This window comes from Doryrhamphus excisus, linkage group LG17 (genome assembly GCF_037039965.1).
Source record: "Doryrhamphus excisus strain RoL-2023G ecotype Guam linkage group LG17, RoL_Dexc_Guam_v1.1, whole genome shotgun sequence".
Classification (NCBI taxonomy): domain Eukaryota; kingdom Metazoa; phylum Chordata; class Actinopteri; order Syngnathiformes; family Syngnathidae; genus Doryrhamphus; species Doryrhamphus excisus.
Window position 1 is genome coordinate 15,053,529 of NC_136373.1, and position 19,314 is coordinate 15,072,842.

The 19,314-nt window shown below is 40.5% G+C and overlaps 1 protein-coding gene across 2 annotated transcripts in view; it reads right to left on the reverse strand.

Annotated features, from left to right (window-relative positions):
- Positions 1-19,314, reverse strand: part of col14a1a (collagen, type XIV, alpha 1a) — a 131,085-nt gene that overhangs the window by 105,122 nt on the left and 6,649 nt on the right. Inside the window, exons 3-6 of one of the 2 annotated variants that reach the window (XM_058084545.2) lie at positions 18,440-18,682; positions 13,878-13,984; positions 3,846-3,962; positions 237-380 (exon numbers count right to left, since the gene is read on the reverse strand). In XM_058084545.2, the coding sequence (XP_057940528.2) occupies positions 237-380; positions 3,846-3,962; positions 13,878-13,962 (346 nt within the window). In that variant the 5' untranslated portion in view covers positions 13,963-13,984; positions 18,440-18,682. Of the gene's footprint in view, positions 1-236; positions 381-3,845; positions 3,963-13,877; positions 13,985-16,575; positions 16,774-18,439; positions 18,683-19,314 lie in introns of those variants that run through there. The other variant, XM_058084544.2, reaches the window with a different exon arrangement.

Consider the following 19,314-nt stretch of genomic DNA (forward strand, 5'->3'; position numbering starts at 1 on the left):
AGTTTTATTTTTCATCTTATTTTGTGCAATAAAAATAATACAAATAAGATATTTCAGAACAGTGGAATGTTTTATCAGAGCTTTTATTATAGAAAATCGGAACCAAAGCACTGAAAAAGTTTGTATATTTTTCTGTTTTTAATAAATGCGTTTTTTTTTTTGTTTTTTTTTTAAACCTGATACGGCCCAGCCTTTCCCAGAGCCTAGCTCCAGTGGCCCCCAGCGTGTTAGCTCACCTTTATGTCTGCCCTGCAGTGGTTTACTCTGAGTGCTGCCCCTGACTGAAATGACGCTGATGATGTAGTCCTTGGACGGGTCGTAGTCGGTTATCAACACTTTACTGTCACTTTTTGATATGATGATCTCCCGCTGATGACCACCTATCAGAGACATGGAACAATCGGATAACAATAGGCTGATCACATGTCAGAAACGTCACTTTGCAGCTGTCATATGACAAAAATGTGTGCACACATGTTATACATTTACATTACATTTACCTCTCCCAATGAGATGTCAGCTCACATTCATACAACATTCAACCATTCATACAATTTAGAGGCGCCAACATGAGATCAAATGCCTTAATAGAGCAACAAATATTCATTTTGTTTCTTGTGTTTACTATTAATGTCCTTTAAGTAATATACACTGCATGATGCATGAGGGTTTTCAACTATGTAGACCAGGGCTGGGCAAATATTTTGACTCGTGGGCCACATTGAGTTAACAAAAAAACCTTAAACTATATTAGGAAAGCAGGAAGTGAACAAATGTAACAGTTACTGATTGTAAAAGTACCAGATGGAGGGGTAGGATTTAATAAGCTTTGCTTCTTCCTACTCCTTTTGGACATGTGGAACTGTGAACTGATTATGTGATGCATTCAATTGTAATCTGATGCATGTTCAAATGAAATAAAACCATTACCATTACCAAAATTGTCCGGGGGGCCAGAACATATTATATATTTAACACACATAAACACACACTATTTTATGCTTATAATTTTCCTTGAATTATTTGTATATTTTTATCTGTAAAAGTGTTATACTATCAGTTGACTTTTACCACTTTTTTTTCAGGAGCACTTAAACATCACACCACATCAATTATGTAATTTAATTTTACAGTTTTTTTTTTTTTACTAAATAAGACATCCGACTTGCAAGTCATGTTGCCAGTTTGTATGTTAAAAGTTGAAATACTTAGAAAGCAACTGGCGGGCCGGATTCAAACACTTGTGAGTGTGAATGGTTGTTTGTCTATATGTGCCCTGTGATTGGCCGGCCACCAGTCCAGGGTGTAAACCGCCTCTCGCCCCAAGACAACTGGGATAGGCTCCAGCATACCCGCGACCCTGGTGAGGATAAGCGGTATAGAAAATAAATGAACGAATGAATAAAGCAACCTGAACGTCTTTCTTTCAACTTTACGACCAATCTCCCTTAACATTAAAAAACCCAACAGATCTGGACATTATCCAGAAGGAAAAACCAAGACCTATGAGCCTCGACTGCAGTCAAAGGGACAGATGATAACGGGGATGCAAAGTCGGTCAGTTTCGAATTAAGAAATAGTAATACACTTGAAATTAAAATGTAAATACTCTGTTTCATCAAGTGTAATTAACAACAATCTGAGTATATGAAATTATATAGAGGTGAAAGGAGAGCCTGGACAAGGCAAGGTGGCAAGGTGATGTTAACCATCTTGACAGTATGAGCTATGGAAAGGACACTGTGAAGGGGGCCAATATTTTTACTGCATGTGCTGAGTGCCAGGGAACCACTGCGGCACTTTCGCTCTCTCGCTGAGAAAAAGGAAGTGGCTATAAATTTGACTTTTTTTTTTTTTTTTTTTTATTTTCTACGCCATTAAACGCAGCACGGAATTGTCAGACAAGGCTTCTCTCGCCATGGGTTGTTTGTGGGGTGCAAGTTTTATGTTACATCGTGCTTATTCAGACCCGCTTCTTTCGCTTTTACAGCAGCCGGGAGAGAATTATCTGCAGTGTTTCGGCACGCCATTAATACGGAAACAATTGCAGAGTGGGCAGGATCGACAATAAAGGAGTTTATGTGACAAAGATGTATGGCGGAGAAAGTAGTGCCTCTGATTACATGATTAAGGAGACGTCAATGGTAATTAAGGTGTGCGTGGTAATATATCCCTACATGAAGTCTAGGTAATACCTGATGTTTTAACAACTAGTGGTATACACGATATTGGGTTCACGAGATGAGGCAGTATTTTAACAATATTTTTACGAAAACAACAATGACTAAATATAGGACAGGAAAACCCTTTTTTTATTTAACACAAAACAATGCAGGTGCATTTGGAAATATACTCGCTACACTGTAGTCCAAATATCCTTTTCTCACTCCGAATTAATTAATAAATGGCCGCCGTTATTGTAGTATTATGTAATATGTAGTACTGTGGCCACCAGGGAGACAGTAATGTTACATGACATTAGATTACATTCACACTGCATGTAGTCTGCCGTGGCATGTCTGACACGACATAGTTCTCTTTCCTGTTCTCCTCTCATTCAGTGTGGAAGTGGTAAAAATTTTGGTTTCTTACTTGGTCCTTCTTCCCCACTCCGTTTGAAAGACTTTTAAGTTTAGAATACTGTAAGTAAATTGGAGAGGCTAACCAGTTAGATTGGAGCTCGCTATGCTAGCGGCGGACGTGTGTTGTGCGCATTACGGTTGAGAAATGTGTTGTAAACAAAGAATAATAGGAGTGTAAAGTGGAAACTATAGGGGTGGGATTTCATGGTTTTTTTTGCTGACATTCTGGAACCAATTAATCGGACAGATTTTTAATCAAATGTACAGGGTCGGGCTAAATGAGCTGACATTTGTAGGTTAAATAAAAGGCAAATAAAGTAAAACAAAAAAAGTTTTATTTCAAAAAGTACATATAATGCCATTCTTTTCCAGATAATGCAATTTTTTCGTTTCTTTTTCCGTTGTTGCCATGAATTGGACTGGTTAGCATGATGCTTTCATTGTGGAAACGTTTATCAAAACAAACAAATCTGTAACGGCAACACAACGAGCGTTACGTTTGCACTTCAATCTTATTAGACATGATCCCGTACCAGCTTCAAACACCATCTTGTTATGGGTTACAGACTTCAGAGCAACTGGATCTGCATTGATTTTTACTTTATTTGCCTTTTATTTAACCTATAAATGAGTCAGATCATTTTGTAGAATTACTACAAGTTCTGCTTGGACTTTAACGCCACGAAAAAAAAGCAGACAAAGACGCAAGCAAACAAGTGACGATTGAGAAGTACAGGCGGGATTGCAAGGTTTATAGTGTATGCAAAAAACGTAATGTATGTATATTAGGTGTATTGTCATTTATAGTAGCAAAGTCATAGTTTACAGTCTGATTGGCTTCTAGCTGCCCTGTTCTTCTCTTAAATGAGAAATATCAGATTTTATTTTCGCAAAATCTCCCTATTTAACACTCATCCACCACTTCAAAGATGCAGGCTGATATGATGCATTTTGTTGCGGTTTTCAGAGCTTAGTAAAGATTCTACTTTTATTCCTGCTTACAGGTGACAGGCGGTCTTAAATATCCATTTTTTGTCCTAAACTTCAAAGAGATACAGAACAAGGCTTTTGGACTACCATGTTTCTCAACAGTGTAATACCTTAGAGGAGCATAGATAAGAAGTAAATTACATAATCCTTCCTGACATACAGAAAATACATAATGAGATCTTCTTCCTCAAAGTTGAGTGATTTACCATTTGCCTAGCACATGATCCCACGGCGCATTAATAAGAGTAGTCTTTTATAATAAATCCATCCTACCTGGTATGCTGTTGTAGAGGAACAGGTAGCTGTCAAAGTCTCCTTTGGGCTCCTTCCAGGTGACGAGCAGGGTGTTGGAGTTCAATGCTTTGAAACGCAGCCTCCTCGGAGGTGGAACTGAAGAAACACATTCAAATCAGCGATTGTACCATGGGAAATTAATCATGAGCCGATTAACCATCAAGGATATTAATTAAAAAAAAGCTCCAAACCAACAGGGACAACAAGTGTCTGAGAGGGATGGTGAATTTCCAGGTTGAAGTTTCTGCAAACCTGATATGAAACATTTCAGACTGGGAGGCTTTTTTCTTGGGTTACTAACACATGTTTGGAGTGTCTGTGAACGCACCTCATGGAAGTGTCTGAGGAGAGGCACAATTGCGAGATATTCGTACATTGGAACCTTGGTTAGTGTACACATGCAACACTCTCCATTTAGCATAAAATATGGTGGGCATCTTGTCATGTTGTTAGCATGTTGCATTTTTAGCACAAAACATCCTTGTTAATATCTTATATTAGCTTGTAAATCCATGGAAACAGGAACCAAAAGTCAATCTAGGGCAGGGGTCGGCAACCTTTCCTATCCAAAGAGCAATTTTACCCGCTTGCTGACTAAAGGAAAATAGAGTGGAGCCGCAAAACATAATTCCAAAAACAATATCTGATGAACTTTCAAAAGTTTATATCTGATGCCTGAAGAAATGCGTAGCAACATGCTCACATTGCGAGTCTCCCATGATTTTGATTGACTGCCAGATTTAGAAGGAATTTTGGGGTATCAAAGTAGTTCAGAGGGAAAAAAAAGCATACTCTTGCTAGTAACAGATCTTGCTAATACGGAAGATAAATGTACATAATATCTGTATAAAATTAAATGTAAACTATTCACATTTTTGGCTGCACGGCGGTCGAATGGTTAGCGCACAGAGCTCACAGCTAGGAGACCAGGGTTCAATTCCATCTATGTGTGGAGTTTGCATGTTCTCGCCATGCATGCGTGGGTTTTCTCCCGGTACTCCGGTTTCCTCCCACATTCCAAAAACATGCTAGGTTAATTAGCGACTCTTAGCGAAAATGTGAGTATGAATGGTTGTTTGTCTATATGTGCCCTGTGATTGGCTGGCCACCAGTCCAGGGTGTACCCCGCCCCTCGCCGAAAGACAGCTGGGATAGGCTCCAGCACCCCCCGCGACCCTCGTGAGAAAAAAGCAGTAGAAAATGAATGAATGAACGAATCTATTTACATTTGTTGTTTACTCTGGTCCCAACAAGTTTGGGTGTTAAATACTTGAGCATTGCGAAGGAGCCACAACAAAAAGGCGGAAGAGCCACATGCAGCTCTGGAGCTGTGGGTTGCTGACCCCTGATCTAGGATGTCAATAGCGGCTGACTCAAACTAAAATTGACTCTTTACTAAATTTAACAACAGAAACGTGTTTTGTGGAATGGATGAATCGGATTGCCGTGATTTCTTTTTGTGGAAAATTGATTCGGTTAGCGTCGGTTATGTTTAGAGTCAGACCATCTGGAACGGATTAATGATGCTAACTGCTAACTAAGGTTTGCACTTTTGTTGATGTGTTCAGGTCAAAATAAGAGCGTAAGACTAATTTAACTACCGACGTGAATGGGTTACTTTTGATAACCAACTATGGTTTCAAGGAGAAAAAAAAACATCCAATATTGAGCAACGTAAAGTTGGATTTTTAGTCCGAGTCGTCCTTTATATGATCTTTCCTAAGCACACTTCTTGTTATGTTATTCAATTACTGAGGCGCAGCGCAGTACTGCAGTTTTTCTTCACGGCACCCCTCACGTAATCACATCACGTCAACTATAGAATACTTCAAATGCATTGTACAAAACTGCATAATTACACCTCACCACAATAAGACTCTATGAATAATTCACCACAACCGGGAATATTATTACTCCGGTAGCGTTTGGTGTGTGTTTGATAGTGTTTGAATGGAGCTGGCAGGAGATTAATAACTGGATGATCATTTCCACGATAACCTCCATCTTCCCGTCGCATGTCAAAGAACGCACCCTTACACACAGTGAATGATAATTAACAAATGTGAAAATTGAATGAGACAGCAATGATGCTCTATAATGCCGAATGCGTGTCAAGGTCTGTACACTGAGGCAATTCAAGAGACAGTAAATATGATTAATGAATATGGATATAATAAAGCTAATAGCGGTGCATGCTGACTGAATGTGAGGGGTCTCCTACTTAAACTGCTCTTCACAGGTCAGCACATCTGCCACCTACAGAACATTAACATTCAAAATATCACTCTCGTTCGCTCTATGTGCCAAGACGCATTTGCAATTAGGTAGAAAAAGTGCAGCAAAAAAAGACGGAGATGGATGAGACTCCTGCCTAATATGTGTGGTATATACCGTAGCTTGGTCATATATTTCACACACTCGGGCAATTTATTGGGAAGAGTTACACCAGTGGAAGTGACCTCGTCTTGCTCATGACTGACCTGCGCATAATCTTCATGCCAGGCAGTAAAATGAAAGACCGTCATCTTAGTAGGACTTTGGTGGCGACTGATTTTGCAACATTTTGTATAGTAGTAAGAAGTGTTCAACTGTGTGGGAGTAATTAAAGACATGCCTTCAAAAGCCTCCATTGAAAGGTGTTTGTAAAAAAAAAAAAAAGAAGCAAATTCTTCAAACTATGCAGGAGGAGTTATCGGTCATTCCCGGTGGATATGTGCAAACCAGGAGAACAAGGCAGGAGTCCAAGGGGCAACAGACTAAAACAAGTTCATTCATTTATTTTCTACCGCTTATCCTCACAAGGGTCGCGGGGGTTGCTGGAGCCTATCCCAGCAGTCTTCGGGCGAGAGGCGGGGTACACCCTGGACTGGTGGCCAGCCAATCACAGGGCTCATGTAGACAAACAACCATTCACACTCACATTCATACCTATGGACAGTTTGGGGTCGCCAGTTAACATGCATGTTTTTTTTTTATGTGGGAGAACATGCAAACTCCACATCGCCAAGGGTGGGCTTGAACTCTGTGAGGCCTGCGCGCTAACCACTCGACCACCGTGCAGCCCTAGTATTTATTATTTTACCTCAAAATTCACTTCGACTTAACACTTCCCTTTACTTAACAAAACTGTCTATTTCATGCAAGAAACAGAGGTGAGCCTGTAGAGCAGGGGTGGGCAAACTACGGCCCGGGGGCCACATCCGGCCCACCAAGTGTGTAAATACGGCCCGCCGTTTCTTTCCAAAGTATTTCATTAAAACTTAACATACAACTCAGCATCATGGCTTGAGCCAACATTTTGATGGTTTACGTAGCATTTTTATCAATTTGGTTATTTGATGTGATCTTCTGTTTACAAAGTGGTCCTGAAAAAAAGGGACACAAGCACATATAGCAGGGTCTTACTCAATCCATTCTATAGTTTGATTCCACATACTGAAATGCTATGACTTTTTAAAGTCGTCCCAGCATTCCTAGCGAGTCAAGAAGTTTGCCCACCCCTGCCGTAGAGCATTTGCCTAACCATTAAGCGGGTCTCTTTAATTTCTCCCTTACCTCTAAATAACAAAGGAGTGAAACCGGCACCTACATTTCACAGCTCTATTCCGTACTGAAGTGTGGCTGGAGAGGGTGACAAGATGGATTACAGTAAACAGAAACAAGATGGTTGATTCCACCTCATGTATTATTGTGCGTGTGGTTACGCTTTCACCTCATTGGTTTCACCGAGTTCATTATAGACGGAATCATTGACCACCAAAGTCACGCCCTGACGTTCACTGCTCGAATGCCCGCTTTGATCGTTGCAGGAACACACCCACATAAATGCACACAGCAATGTAATGCTGTATGGTAATTAGAGAATCAAGAAATGACAGATCACACAGAAGTGACAACAAGCATGCATATTTTTTTTGCTGCTTTACAAACATATACTTCATCATCCAACAATCGCTGGACATTTTTATTCCTGCTTTCACTTTTGCAAAGCAATTTTTCTTTTACTTGCACCCTCTGGGGGCCGAGCAGGGAACAAAATGAAAATAACTTTTTCCTCTCAAGGCAAACATATGTTACAGTATGCTGTGAACTTAACAGACGGTGGACAAAAGAATAAGCAAAGCATGGCTGAACTTTTGGAACTCTATTTTTACCATAGATATCATAAACTAGGCTTTTTAGAAAAACAATACACAAGTTTGACGTAGATTAACTACCTCACCTACCGTTTTCATACTAGTCATTCGCCGTTATACTTTCAGCTATATGCTATTTACATTAGCATCCCATTGGTACATTTGTGCATGTTATTCATACTGAACTAATTAGCCAGACATTTATTATATTATATTGGAATAAGTTTGCTTTCTAGTTCTGTAGTTATTATCACACTTTTCCACTTTGCCATCACTGCTAACCTATTGTGGGGGCATCGTTCAACTTTTCTGACTTTTGGTTCGAAATCACCTCCACCTCGGACTATTGCAGCCTGCAGCCTGTAGCGATCTGCGCAGGCGTGCAAAACCCAAAACAAGCTTTGTATGTACTTAAGTCAAAAGTATAACGCAAATAACACAACATAATAATTGAATTGAATTCTTCAGACTAGATGACCAGTCTCTCTCATTGGTGGAAAACAGTGGGTTTGCTGACTGCTCTTTCACTTAGAGCGACTGGAAGACCTGCTAGAGCTCCGTCAGACATTGTACTCTCACATCCAAAGTCTCATGAATATTATATACTCAACAAAAATATAAACGCTACAATTTTGTTTTTGCTCCCATGTGCAGTTTTGTCTCACAGCAAAATGCCACAGATGTCGCAAGCATTGAGGAAGCATGGAATCGGCCTGCTGACAGCAGGAATGTCAACCAGATCTTTTGCACGTGCATTGAATGCTCATTTCTCCACCATAAGCCGATGGACGAAGAACACAGGTGCATTTTATTGATGGCATTTTGAATGCACGGAGATGCCGTGATCATCAGATCCTGAGGCCCATTGTCGTGCATGTCGTACATTCATGAACATCACCTCATGTTTCAGCAGGATAAGAACCCCATGTTGCAAGGATCTGTACACAATTCTTGGAAGCTGAAAATGTCCCAGTTCTTGCATGGCCAGCATACTCACCGGACATGTCAACCATTTTGCATGTTTGGGATGTGCTTGACCGGCGTATACGACAACGCGTACCTGTTCTCACTGATATCCAGCAACTTTGCACAGCCATTGAAGAGGAGTGGACCAATATTCCACAACTGACAATATGATCAACTCTATACAACGAGGTTCGCGGGGGTGCTGGAGCCTATCCCAGCTGTCTTCAAGCGAGAGGCGGGTTACACCCTGGACTGGTGGCCAGCCAATCACAGGGCACATATAGACAAACAACCATTCACACTCACATTCATACCTATGGACAATTTGGAGTCGCTAATTAAGCTAGCATGTTTTTGAAATGTGGGAGGAAACCGGAGTTCCCGGGAGAAAACCCACGCATGCACGGGGAGAACGTGCAAACTCCACAAAGAGATGGCCAAGGGTGGAATTGAACTCGGGTCTCCTAGCTGTGAGGCCTGCGTGCTAACCACTCATTTACCGTGCAGCCTGCAATTTTTCATTAATTCATTTTCTACCGCTTATCCTCACAAAAGTCACGGGGGTGCTGGAGCCTATCCCAGCTGTCAATTTGGACAATTTGGAGCCGCTAATTAACCTAGCATGTTTTTGGAATGTGGGAGGAAACCGGAGTTCCCGGGAGAAAACCCACGCATGCACGGGGAGAACCTGCAAACTCCACACAGAGATGGCCGAGGGTGGAATTGAACCCTCGACCAACCACTTGTCCACCGTGCAGCCCATCTTTGAGTCCATCTCATGAAAAACGGGAGCAAAAACGTGTTGCGTTTATATTTTTGTTGAGTATATGTTCCCTTCACATATGTTTTGGTCGAAATTAACGTGGTTTTATGGTTACATTTTTCACTTCATATAGCCAGTAGCAGGAGTGCAACAGGGAATTCTGGGCCTCAATTTTTTTTTTTTTCTATTTCGAATACCACATCTTCTGGCAGCGAAACAGCCTTCCTGTGCTGGCTAACTCTTCGTAGTAGTGGGAGTTCCTGTGAAGATATGTGTTGTATATACAAAACACACACAAATCCTCGCTCGAAAAATCCCCGCTGACCAGATGCTGTTGCTTACAGGGACATTACAGCTATCACATGCTACCTAATGAAAGAATTGGAGGGGTCACCTGTGTGCTGCTGCAATGTAGTAGGATCAATTCCCAATCTAATTTGTACTGCCACACTTTTGTCCCAGCTCGTGTTTATGTCTGCCTACAATGAAATAAATCACCTTATGTGGTGTGATTGCTGCTGCAAATTGGAATGAAATGATCAGAGAAAAGGGAACAAGAAAATGAACTGTGGGGTGTTAAAGTGAGACAGGAAACGGTGAAAGCACAAAGAGAGCGTGGTGATGGAAGAGGGGGGAAGAAAAGAAAAGTGCTGCTGGGATCACCAGTAAACAAACCCACTAAACACAAGGCGGGACCGCACCCATTTGTTTGGGATTAAAGACAAGCTGGGGAAAATTCATCAAGAAACATCCATTATTTAAGCGTGTAATTCCTCTTGCAACCTGGCTGTATATTGATGAGTAAGAGATCAATAAAAAGATTATGTGACAAGTGGATTATCGATTCTTGAAGAGCTATCTTTATTTGATTTTATTGCAGAACCTTCAGAGTAGACAGAAATAGCAGATCCATGAAAATGAATTGAGATAAAACAATCAAGATGTCACTGAACTCTGAACTTTTAGCGATATTCTAAGACATTTGGATATTACAGCCATTTTTTAATGGCCAAGTCAGCTAGCTGATGTCGAACCAGTAGGGCAAAAGTCTTCAATTAAAACTGAGTAAAGTCTGTTTATGCAGTTTTTTCACAGCGAAGGTCCAAACATTAATTTGGCGTATATTGCATCAACCATCATTAAATGCAATAAAACCTTCACTTCACCCTGCAACATAATTATTTTGGCACCTTAAAAAGAAAACGAACCCAAATTCCACCTAAATAATAAAAAGTTTGACTGTACAACCGAAGAATGAACACAAGAGGCTTGTTTTTAAGTAATAAAACTGCACCGGTTTCACTGAAAAAGTAATTAAAGCTGCAGCAGTACGTTCTCTTAAAGTTTCACATTTTCTTGTTATTGTAGCTGACACTGGAATTTGCCGCAATTTGTTGCACAATTTCTGTTTACCTTTAAGTAAGGTCTCTGCAGTGAACAATGTTTTATTATCCATACGGTAAAGACTTAGTAAAGACTCATTTGCATATATACGTATATATATATAATTTTTTTTATTTTTTTATTTATTTTTTTTTTTATTTCTTAGGGCTGTCAATTGATTAAAATAGTTAATCATGGTTAATCACAGTTAACTTAGAATTAATCGCATTTAATCATGATACGAAATTAATTTCAGAACTATGGGCCATTATTTAAAACAATACAGTCAGTCACCCTGGACTGGTGACACAGGGCACATATAGACAAACAACCATTCACACTCACATTCATACCTATGGACAATTTGGAGTCGCTAATTAACCTAGCATGTTTTTGGAATGTGGGAGGAAACCGGAGTACCCGGAGAAAAAAAAACCCACTCTTATGCCAAAGTAGCACTGTATATGACAATAAAAACAAAACCTGCACTGCTCCGGTCCAGTCTACTCCAGCGACAGTAGATACAAATAACTTTGGTCTTGCTACAAGAGCCATCTGCCAGGGCTTTGAAGCTAACTTTACCAATCAAAATACTCTTTTCTTTCTCCATTTCTGCTCAATATTTGTTCCAGCTTGTGGCTACTGTATTATGGAAAGCAGGAAGTGAACAAATGTAACAGTTACTGATTGTAAAAGTACCAGATGGAGGGGATTTAATAAGCTTTGCTTCTTCCTACTCCTTTTGGACATGTGGAACTGGGAACTGATTATGTGATGCATTCAATTGTAATCTGATGCATGTTCAAATTTGATAAAACCATTACCATTACAGAGTTACTGTGCTTCAATCAGGAGCGCACATTCAAAAAAATGACCGCCGTTATATAGACACACACACACACACAGAGAGAGGGAATCAGAGATATCCAAATGGTGTATTTCTGGCTCATTTTCATTTAATATCTTTTGAGATAAATACAGCATTTGACCTTTTGCACTTCCGCAATTGCACATTCAAACACTTGCACACCAATTTACACACTAATTTTTGAAGTATCTGAGCACACAAACGACCTGACCATCAACCTCTGGGGGGGCTCCATCAGACATGGACACTGTACTATCACACCTGTCCAAGACCTGACAACCTGAGGTAGTCCAGCTTCCATTCTGTGGTATTCTGTATATGATTGGGTTCAAAAGGTCAGCAAGGCGTATATCACAGTGTAGCTTTCTTGTCCACCTCAGACAAAACAAACCTCATCCAATGAATGATCGGAATCTTGAAGGAAATACCTAGTTAGCATTTATTTTGTTAATTAGGTATACTTTTATTTGCTATTTCATACTCGGAAGCAATGCCACATTTGCTGTATGTGTTTACTTTTGGTGAAATATAAATTAAATTAAATACATTTTTAAAAAATAAATTAAAATATAATCTAGTTACTCAACTTGGCATAACTTTTGAATGGTTTTTTATCGCTGCACGGCGATCGAGTGGTTAGCGCACAGACCTCACAGCTAGGAGACCAGGGTTCAATTCCACCCTCGGCCATCTCTGTGTGGAGTTTGCATGTTCTTGCATGTTCGTGCATGGTGCGTAAGTGGCTAGAAAGCTAGGAGACAGAGCTAGGAGACCGGGGTTCGATTCCCCCCTCTCTGTGTGGAGTTTGCATGTTCTCCCCGTGCATGCGTGGGTTTTCTTCCGGGTACTCCCGTTTCCTCCCACATTCCAAAAACATGCTAGGTTAATTGGCGACTCCAAATTGTCCATATGTACAAATATGAGTGTGAATGGTTGTTTGTCTATATGTGCCCTGTGATTGGCTGGCCACCAGTTCAGGGTGTACCCCGCCTCTCGCCCGAAGACAGCTGGAATAGGCTCCAGCATCCCTGCGACCCTCGTGAGGAAGAAAATGAATGAATGAAAAGGTATACTTTTATTTGCTATTTCATACTTGGAAGCAATGCCATATTTGCTGTATATGTTTACTTTTGGCAAAAAATAATAATATAAAAAAAAAAATACTGCCTTTCGTCACTCATTGCAAACTTGGCGTAACATTTATCCTGTGATTGACTGGCGACCAGTCCAGGGTGTCCCCGCATCGTGCCCAAACTCAGCTGACATCGTCTCCAGCTCACCCGTGATGCTGAACATGTACCAAAAACAACTACATGTGGTGCAAAACGATATCAGCACATGCCCAATTAAGACGTACCACCAGATGATGACTCATTAGCACATCGTATTTTACTCATTTGTCAGCACAAACCCAACAGCTCACCACTTTGATTAAATCAAGACTACTGAGGTGTGGTTGATTGCGAGGCACAGTGGAGCGTTATATATATATATATATATATGTTGTGCGGCACATCGCGCAGCAAATCATCACAGCCTTGAAGCCAGCTATTACACCACGTTTATTAAAATGGCTCTGAAGCGTGGCGGCATCTGCAGCCTAGTGGCAAGCGGTGCAGTGACGCTGGGCTGAAACGGTACCATGATAGAGATGATAGGTGGTTGCACGTGTGTGTGTGTGTGTCATCTGGTGGGTCTCAACCTGTTCATCAAACTGAGATGAGGCAGCAGGAGGAACCGTGAGGAAGGTTTACTGAGGAGAAGGTTAAAAAACCCCAAGTGTTTGGATTTGGAAAAGGTCAGAATGTGCATAAGGGAGTTGAGGTAGGGATGACGATAAAGTAGAGAAGGAGGAACAAGGAGTTAAGAATGGAGAGAAATGTGCATAAACCTACCTTGATCCTGTGCTTTACTTGGGAAATGGGAAACAACAACAACCAGCAACACCAGTGGAGCCCACAAATAATCCCGAGATAACATCCTCACGCCCGGTACCGCTAACCTGGAAGAGAGTGACAGAAGAAAAGAAAAGCACATTGATGAAACAATAAAATGCTAATTGGACCAAGACATCCAGTGACAGCCTGCAGGAATGCCATTCAGCTGTGGGAAGGAGCTCAATGGGTCACAAAGATCCACCTAGCTTCCTTCCTCCCCCACTCACACACACAACAACCCCAGGGCGCTGATCTGGAATCAGTTAGCCCCTTAAATGTCCACTTTGAGACAATTACACATCAGTCATTGAGCGGTCTAGACTGACCACGGAGCAGCCGCCGAGCCTCACGCCCACACGGGGGAGGCTTAGACAGAGGAGGACTTTGTTGGAAGGAGAAGAGACTAGAAGACGAGATAAAGTTTGACTATTAACACATTGCTAGTTAAGGAACTATACAAGAAATATGCAACTGTATTTTCATATGGTAATGGTAATATTTCATTTGAACATGCATCAGATTACAATTGAATGCATCACATAATCAGTTCACAGTTCCACATGTCCAAAAGGAGTAGGAAGAAGCAAAGCTTATTAAATCCTACCCCTCCATCTGGTACTTTTACAATCAGTAACTGTTACATTTGTTCACTTCCTGCTTTCCATAATACAGTTTAAGGTTGTTTTTTTTTCATTTTGACTTTTTAAATTTTTTGTCACATACCGAAGTACAAGGTGATATGACCATCCAATGACATAATGTGTACCATAGTAAGTGTCAATATAGTGATATGTATAGCACACCATGACTGGTTCAAGACTCTTCATCCTTGTATTTAGCAAACATCAACTGCTTGTATTGTTTCTTGAATTCGCTCATCGTATGAAAAATGAGTTGATGCAACGTACTGAACATATTACCTCAGTCAACTTGCTATGGACAACGGACTCATGTCTTGAGGACTAAAACAACATCACAGTCGCTCAACTTTACCGCACTGACTTGAATATAAGAAGACTAAAAAAAAAAAAAGTCTAAAATTATCGGGTCCCGTCCCTCAAAGTGAGTCAGAACTTTTCTTCCTGTTACACATTAACAACGCACCTCAGCGACAAGGCAACACAGAGACCCGCTTCAACAAAGATGTCTGAAAGCTTGTGCAAGTTAGCAAACAAAAGGTCTGAGAGTTAAGAGTTATGATGCAGAAGAACGCTGATCACCAACTGCTAAGAAATACAATAACTGTTATTTATATAACTTATTTCTCGGATGTTTCAGATCAGTCATTTTGTGCTTCGTGCACACACTCTTATCACGAAAAACACACAAGAAATGCATATGATGGTGTTTTAAAGTTAAAGTTAAAGTGGATCTTGATCTTGGTTTCCAAAGGCTGGAGTACTGCGTGATAAAGTGGACACACAGAACAAGACCAAAAGCTAATTTGCTTCCTTACGAAAGTGACACTGAGTGACAACGAAAGAAAGAGGGAGGCTGACAAAGTGTGTGATGAAGAACATTTCCGACAGTGGAAGAAGATGACTTTTCTGTTAGGCTAGTCTTTAACTAGTCATATTACATGTACCGTTCGGCACCCTTTGTGATTATTTAATAAAAATCGTTCTTTATAACAAGTGTACTAAATACCCAATGCTACACCTGTGGCATATAGACTGCTGTGCTCAACAGTCCAGAAATTACAGTGTACAAAAGAGTACAGTGTCACTGACACAGAAATTACACTCAGATATCTTGGTTGAGTATAGTTATGTATGTCGTTCAAGCAAACCACACCTTTAAAAACACCTCCACACAAAGAAAATGACCTTTTACCTTCCCCTGACAGTCACGCAAAAACAATTCCACCACCGTTCTATTTGTCTAAATTAAATATAGAAAAAAAAAATAAACTTCCCAAACATAAACACTTTCGATTTGGACTTAATCTTAAATATGAAAAGTCAGTTTGGAATATTATTATAAATATTCAGCTTATTTGGCTTAAAAGGAAGTTGATGAAATGCATCTGCACAAAAAAAAACTACAAACAATAAATCATTTGATGTCTACTATTAAAAAAAAACAACATTTAACCTTATACCAGCTACTCCATGCATCCATTTTTGACCACAACAACAAATTTAACAGAGCAACGGAATTATTAATGAAAGAAATGAATTGCTGCAAATGAATGGATGACAAACACAGCACAAGTTTGATTGACAGCTCAAATGGGAAAGACTGTCTAAATTGCTCATTGTCCATCCACATATAGAAGAAAGATCTCCTGTCTTCACACCTCACTTTTCTTCATTAGCACCTTTGATACTCATTAAAACTCACACCGGACTCAGGACTCCATGGGTAGACCCCATCAGATGGGTGAATAAAACAGAACTTGCAACAAAGTTTTGACAAGATTTGCTTCCTCCGGCATGTGGAAGTATAAGATAACCATCACAAGAAGGTGAAATTTGATGAATGGGTGTTAAATATTCCAGGAGATGGGAATGTTTTTTTTTTTACCAAACGAATTTACGCACACATTTCTGAATTGGAATATGAGATGAATCCTCATTACCTGCAACCACACGCACCTGAGACCTGCTCTCAATCATGCACATTCACAACGAATGAATGAAATCGCATTTCCTACCTCTTCACACATAAAGCAAGAGTCCCTTTCCAAACCAAAAAAGGGAATCCCGTGAGAAGGCAAACGAGCACGCCGCGTGCGTTCCTTCTTCCCCTTCTCCTTGGGTGTCACCCCCTTCTTTCTCGGAGAATACGGCTCGCTTGGTCAGGAGTGGGTGTTTCTCTCCTCGTTATTCAGTCATCCCTCCCTCCGGCTAATCCTTCCTGTCCCAGCCCTCTCCATCTCTCATCTCACACGGAGATGACACAGGCGCCACGCAGTGCCGCTGCGCAAAAAAAAAAAAAAACCGCGATCATCCTGCAAGTCGCACCCGGGCTGCAGCAGCGCTCCCCTGGGTTACTATACGGAGCTTGTGCTGGGAGAGGAGGGCACTGGGTCACTGCCAATCAAATTTAGGCAACGCACGGAAACGTCTAAGCATAATGATGCAAGTGACCTATGGAGAACTTTCTTCACTTTGAGTTTCTAAACTTTTCCACACTAATATTAAATTTGGTTGTTCCATTTTATATATATATAAAGTTGAGCATACTTCACATTTACCCAACCATTGTATCACGGCACAGTACTATACAACTAAAAGCTGGATATACTGTTTATTTACCATCTACTGAGTAGATAAGATAATTGTGTCTTGCCTACAGTCAACTACGGTGGTGGTAGTGTTATGATCTGGGGCTGCATGAGGGCGGCCACTTCAGGGGAGTTGAGAAAAAAAGAGCCTTTTTCAGTGGGTTGTCAAAAAAATAAATTATGTAAGAACCCATTCATTCATTCATTTTCTACCGCTTATCCTCACAAGGATCGCGGAGGTTGCTGGAGCCTATCCCAGCTGTCTTGGGGCGAGAGTCCAGGGTGCAGGGTGCACCCTGGACTGGTCGCCAACCAATCACATGGCACATATAGACAAACAACCATTCACACTCACATTCATACCTATGGACAATTTGGAGTCGTCAATTAACCTAGCATGTTTTTGGAATGTGGGAGGAAACCGGAGTACCTGGAAAAAACCCACAGAACATGCAAACTCCACACAGAGATGGCCGAGGGTGGGATTGAACCCTGGTCTCCTAGCTGTGAGGTCTGCGCGCTAACCACTCGTTCGCCGTGCAGCCCCGTAATGACCCATTTGCCAGAAAACACCTTCATGATGTCCAAGACATTTGGGGAAATACTCTGCGGTCTTACAAGACAAAATCTGGCATAACAGTAACTCTGCCTTTCAGAAAAGGAATATCATATCAACAGTAAAATATGGTGGAGGTAGTGTGATGATCCGAGGCTGTTTTGCTGCTTCAGGACCTGGAAGACTTGCTGTGATAAATAGAACCATGAATTCTGACTTTGAATTTGGACTATGGAGTGGCCTGGTCAAAGTCCTGACATGAATCCTATTGAGATGCTGTGGCATGACCTTAAAAAGGCTCTTCATGCTGGAAAAACCTCCAATGTGACAACAGTTCTACAAAAAGTAGTAGGCCAAAATACCTCTATTAGCACTGCAAGTTATCGCAAACACTTGATTGCAGACAAAAGCTGAATTTTTGATCTGGCATAAAAGTAACTCTACCTTTCAGAAAAGGAATATCATATCAAGTAAAATTTGGTGGTGGTAGTGTGATGGTCCGAGGCTGTTTTGCTGCTTCAGGACCTGGAAGATTTGCTGTGATAAATCTAACCATGAATTCTGACTTTGAATTTTGACTATGGAGTGGCCTGGTCAAGCCATGCTATGCTATGCTATGCTATGCTATGCTATGCGCTAGTTTATGAGCTATGAGATACTTTAATAGACTGTAGTTAAGTTAAACTGTCCTTTAATGTAGACAAAAACCATTAAAAAAAGTCTTTTAACACTCACTTGTGCTGTGTGGCTCGCCCTCAGGCTGAAAGAACCATGGGAAATAGAGGCTGGTGAAATGTCTCCGTGGATGGGTGGAGACACACCAGGTGTGTCCCTGGGGCTCCTCACACATTCTGGTCTCTGCCAAACAACCGTCCTCATACCATAAACACTGTCATCAACTGGATCAGGAGTCTTTTTCCTTCTTGTTGTTCCCCTCGTCCTCCATTCTGTCCTGTTGGTGCTCAATGTCATCTTCATCTGTGGACAGCATGCAAACATCACACCAAAGCACTCAATTTCAACTACTGGCTTTCAATTTTTATCCAACGGACGACTCTACCTTTACCTTATTGAAAGCATGTAGCAAAATCTCTCACCTTTTAGCGTCTTCTGCAATAACTTTACTGTAATAAGTGTGTGTTTTTACTTTTTTTTCCAGTAACAAAAACAGCAGATTTAATTGAAACATATTGGCTTTTAATGGGCTAAATCTCCATAATATAATTATTTTATATGTACATTCCAAACAGAGTAAGTTCTAAATGAGTGACTTGTTTCACGTGGGGAAAAAATAGTATATATTTTTAAAGCATATTATATTTTTTTTAGAGCATATTATATTTTTTTTAGACTTAACTTTTTTTTACTTGTTTTAAAAACACAAAAAAACAACAAAACATTAATTGTGTGAAAATCTCCTAATAATAAAGCTAATATAATAAATAATGAGTATATTAATAATCAAATACTCCTTGAAATGCATTTGAAGTTACTGACTTGTTTAAAAAAATAAATTTTTGTCATTTGGGAAGAATATGCGGGTGAAGGACCATTCTGCTAGTAGTTTGAGGTTTGAGGAGTTCCACTCGCTTCGGAACTGAAGGGTTCCT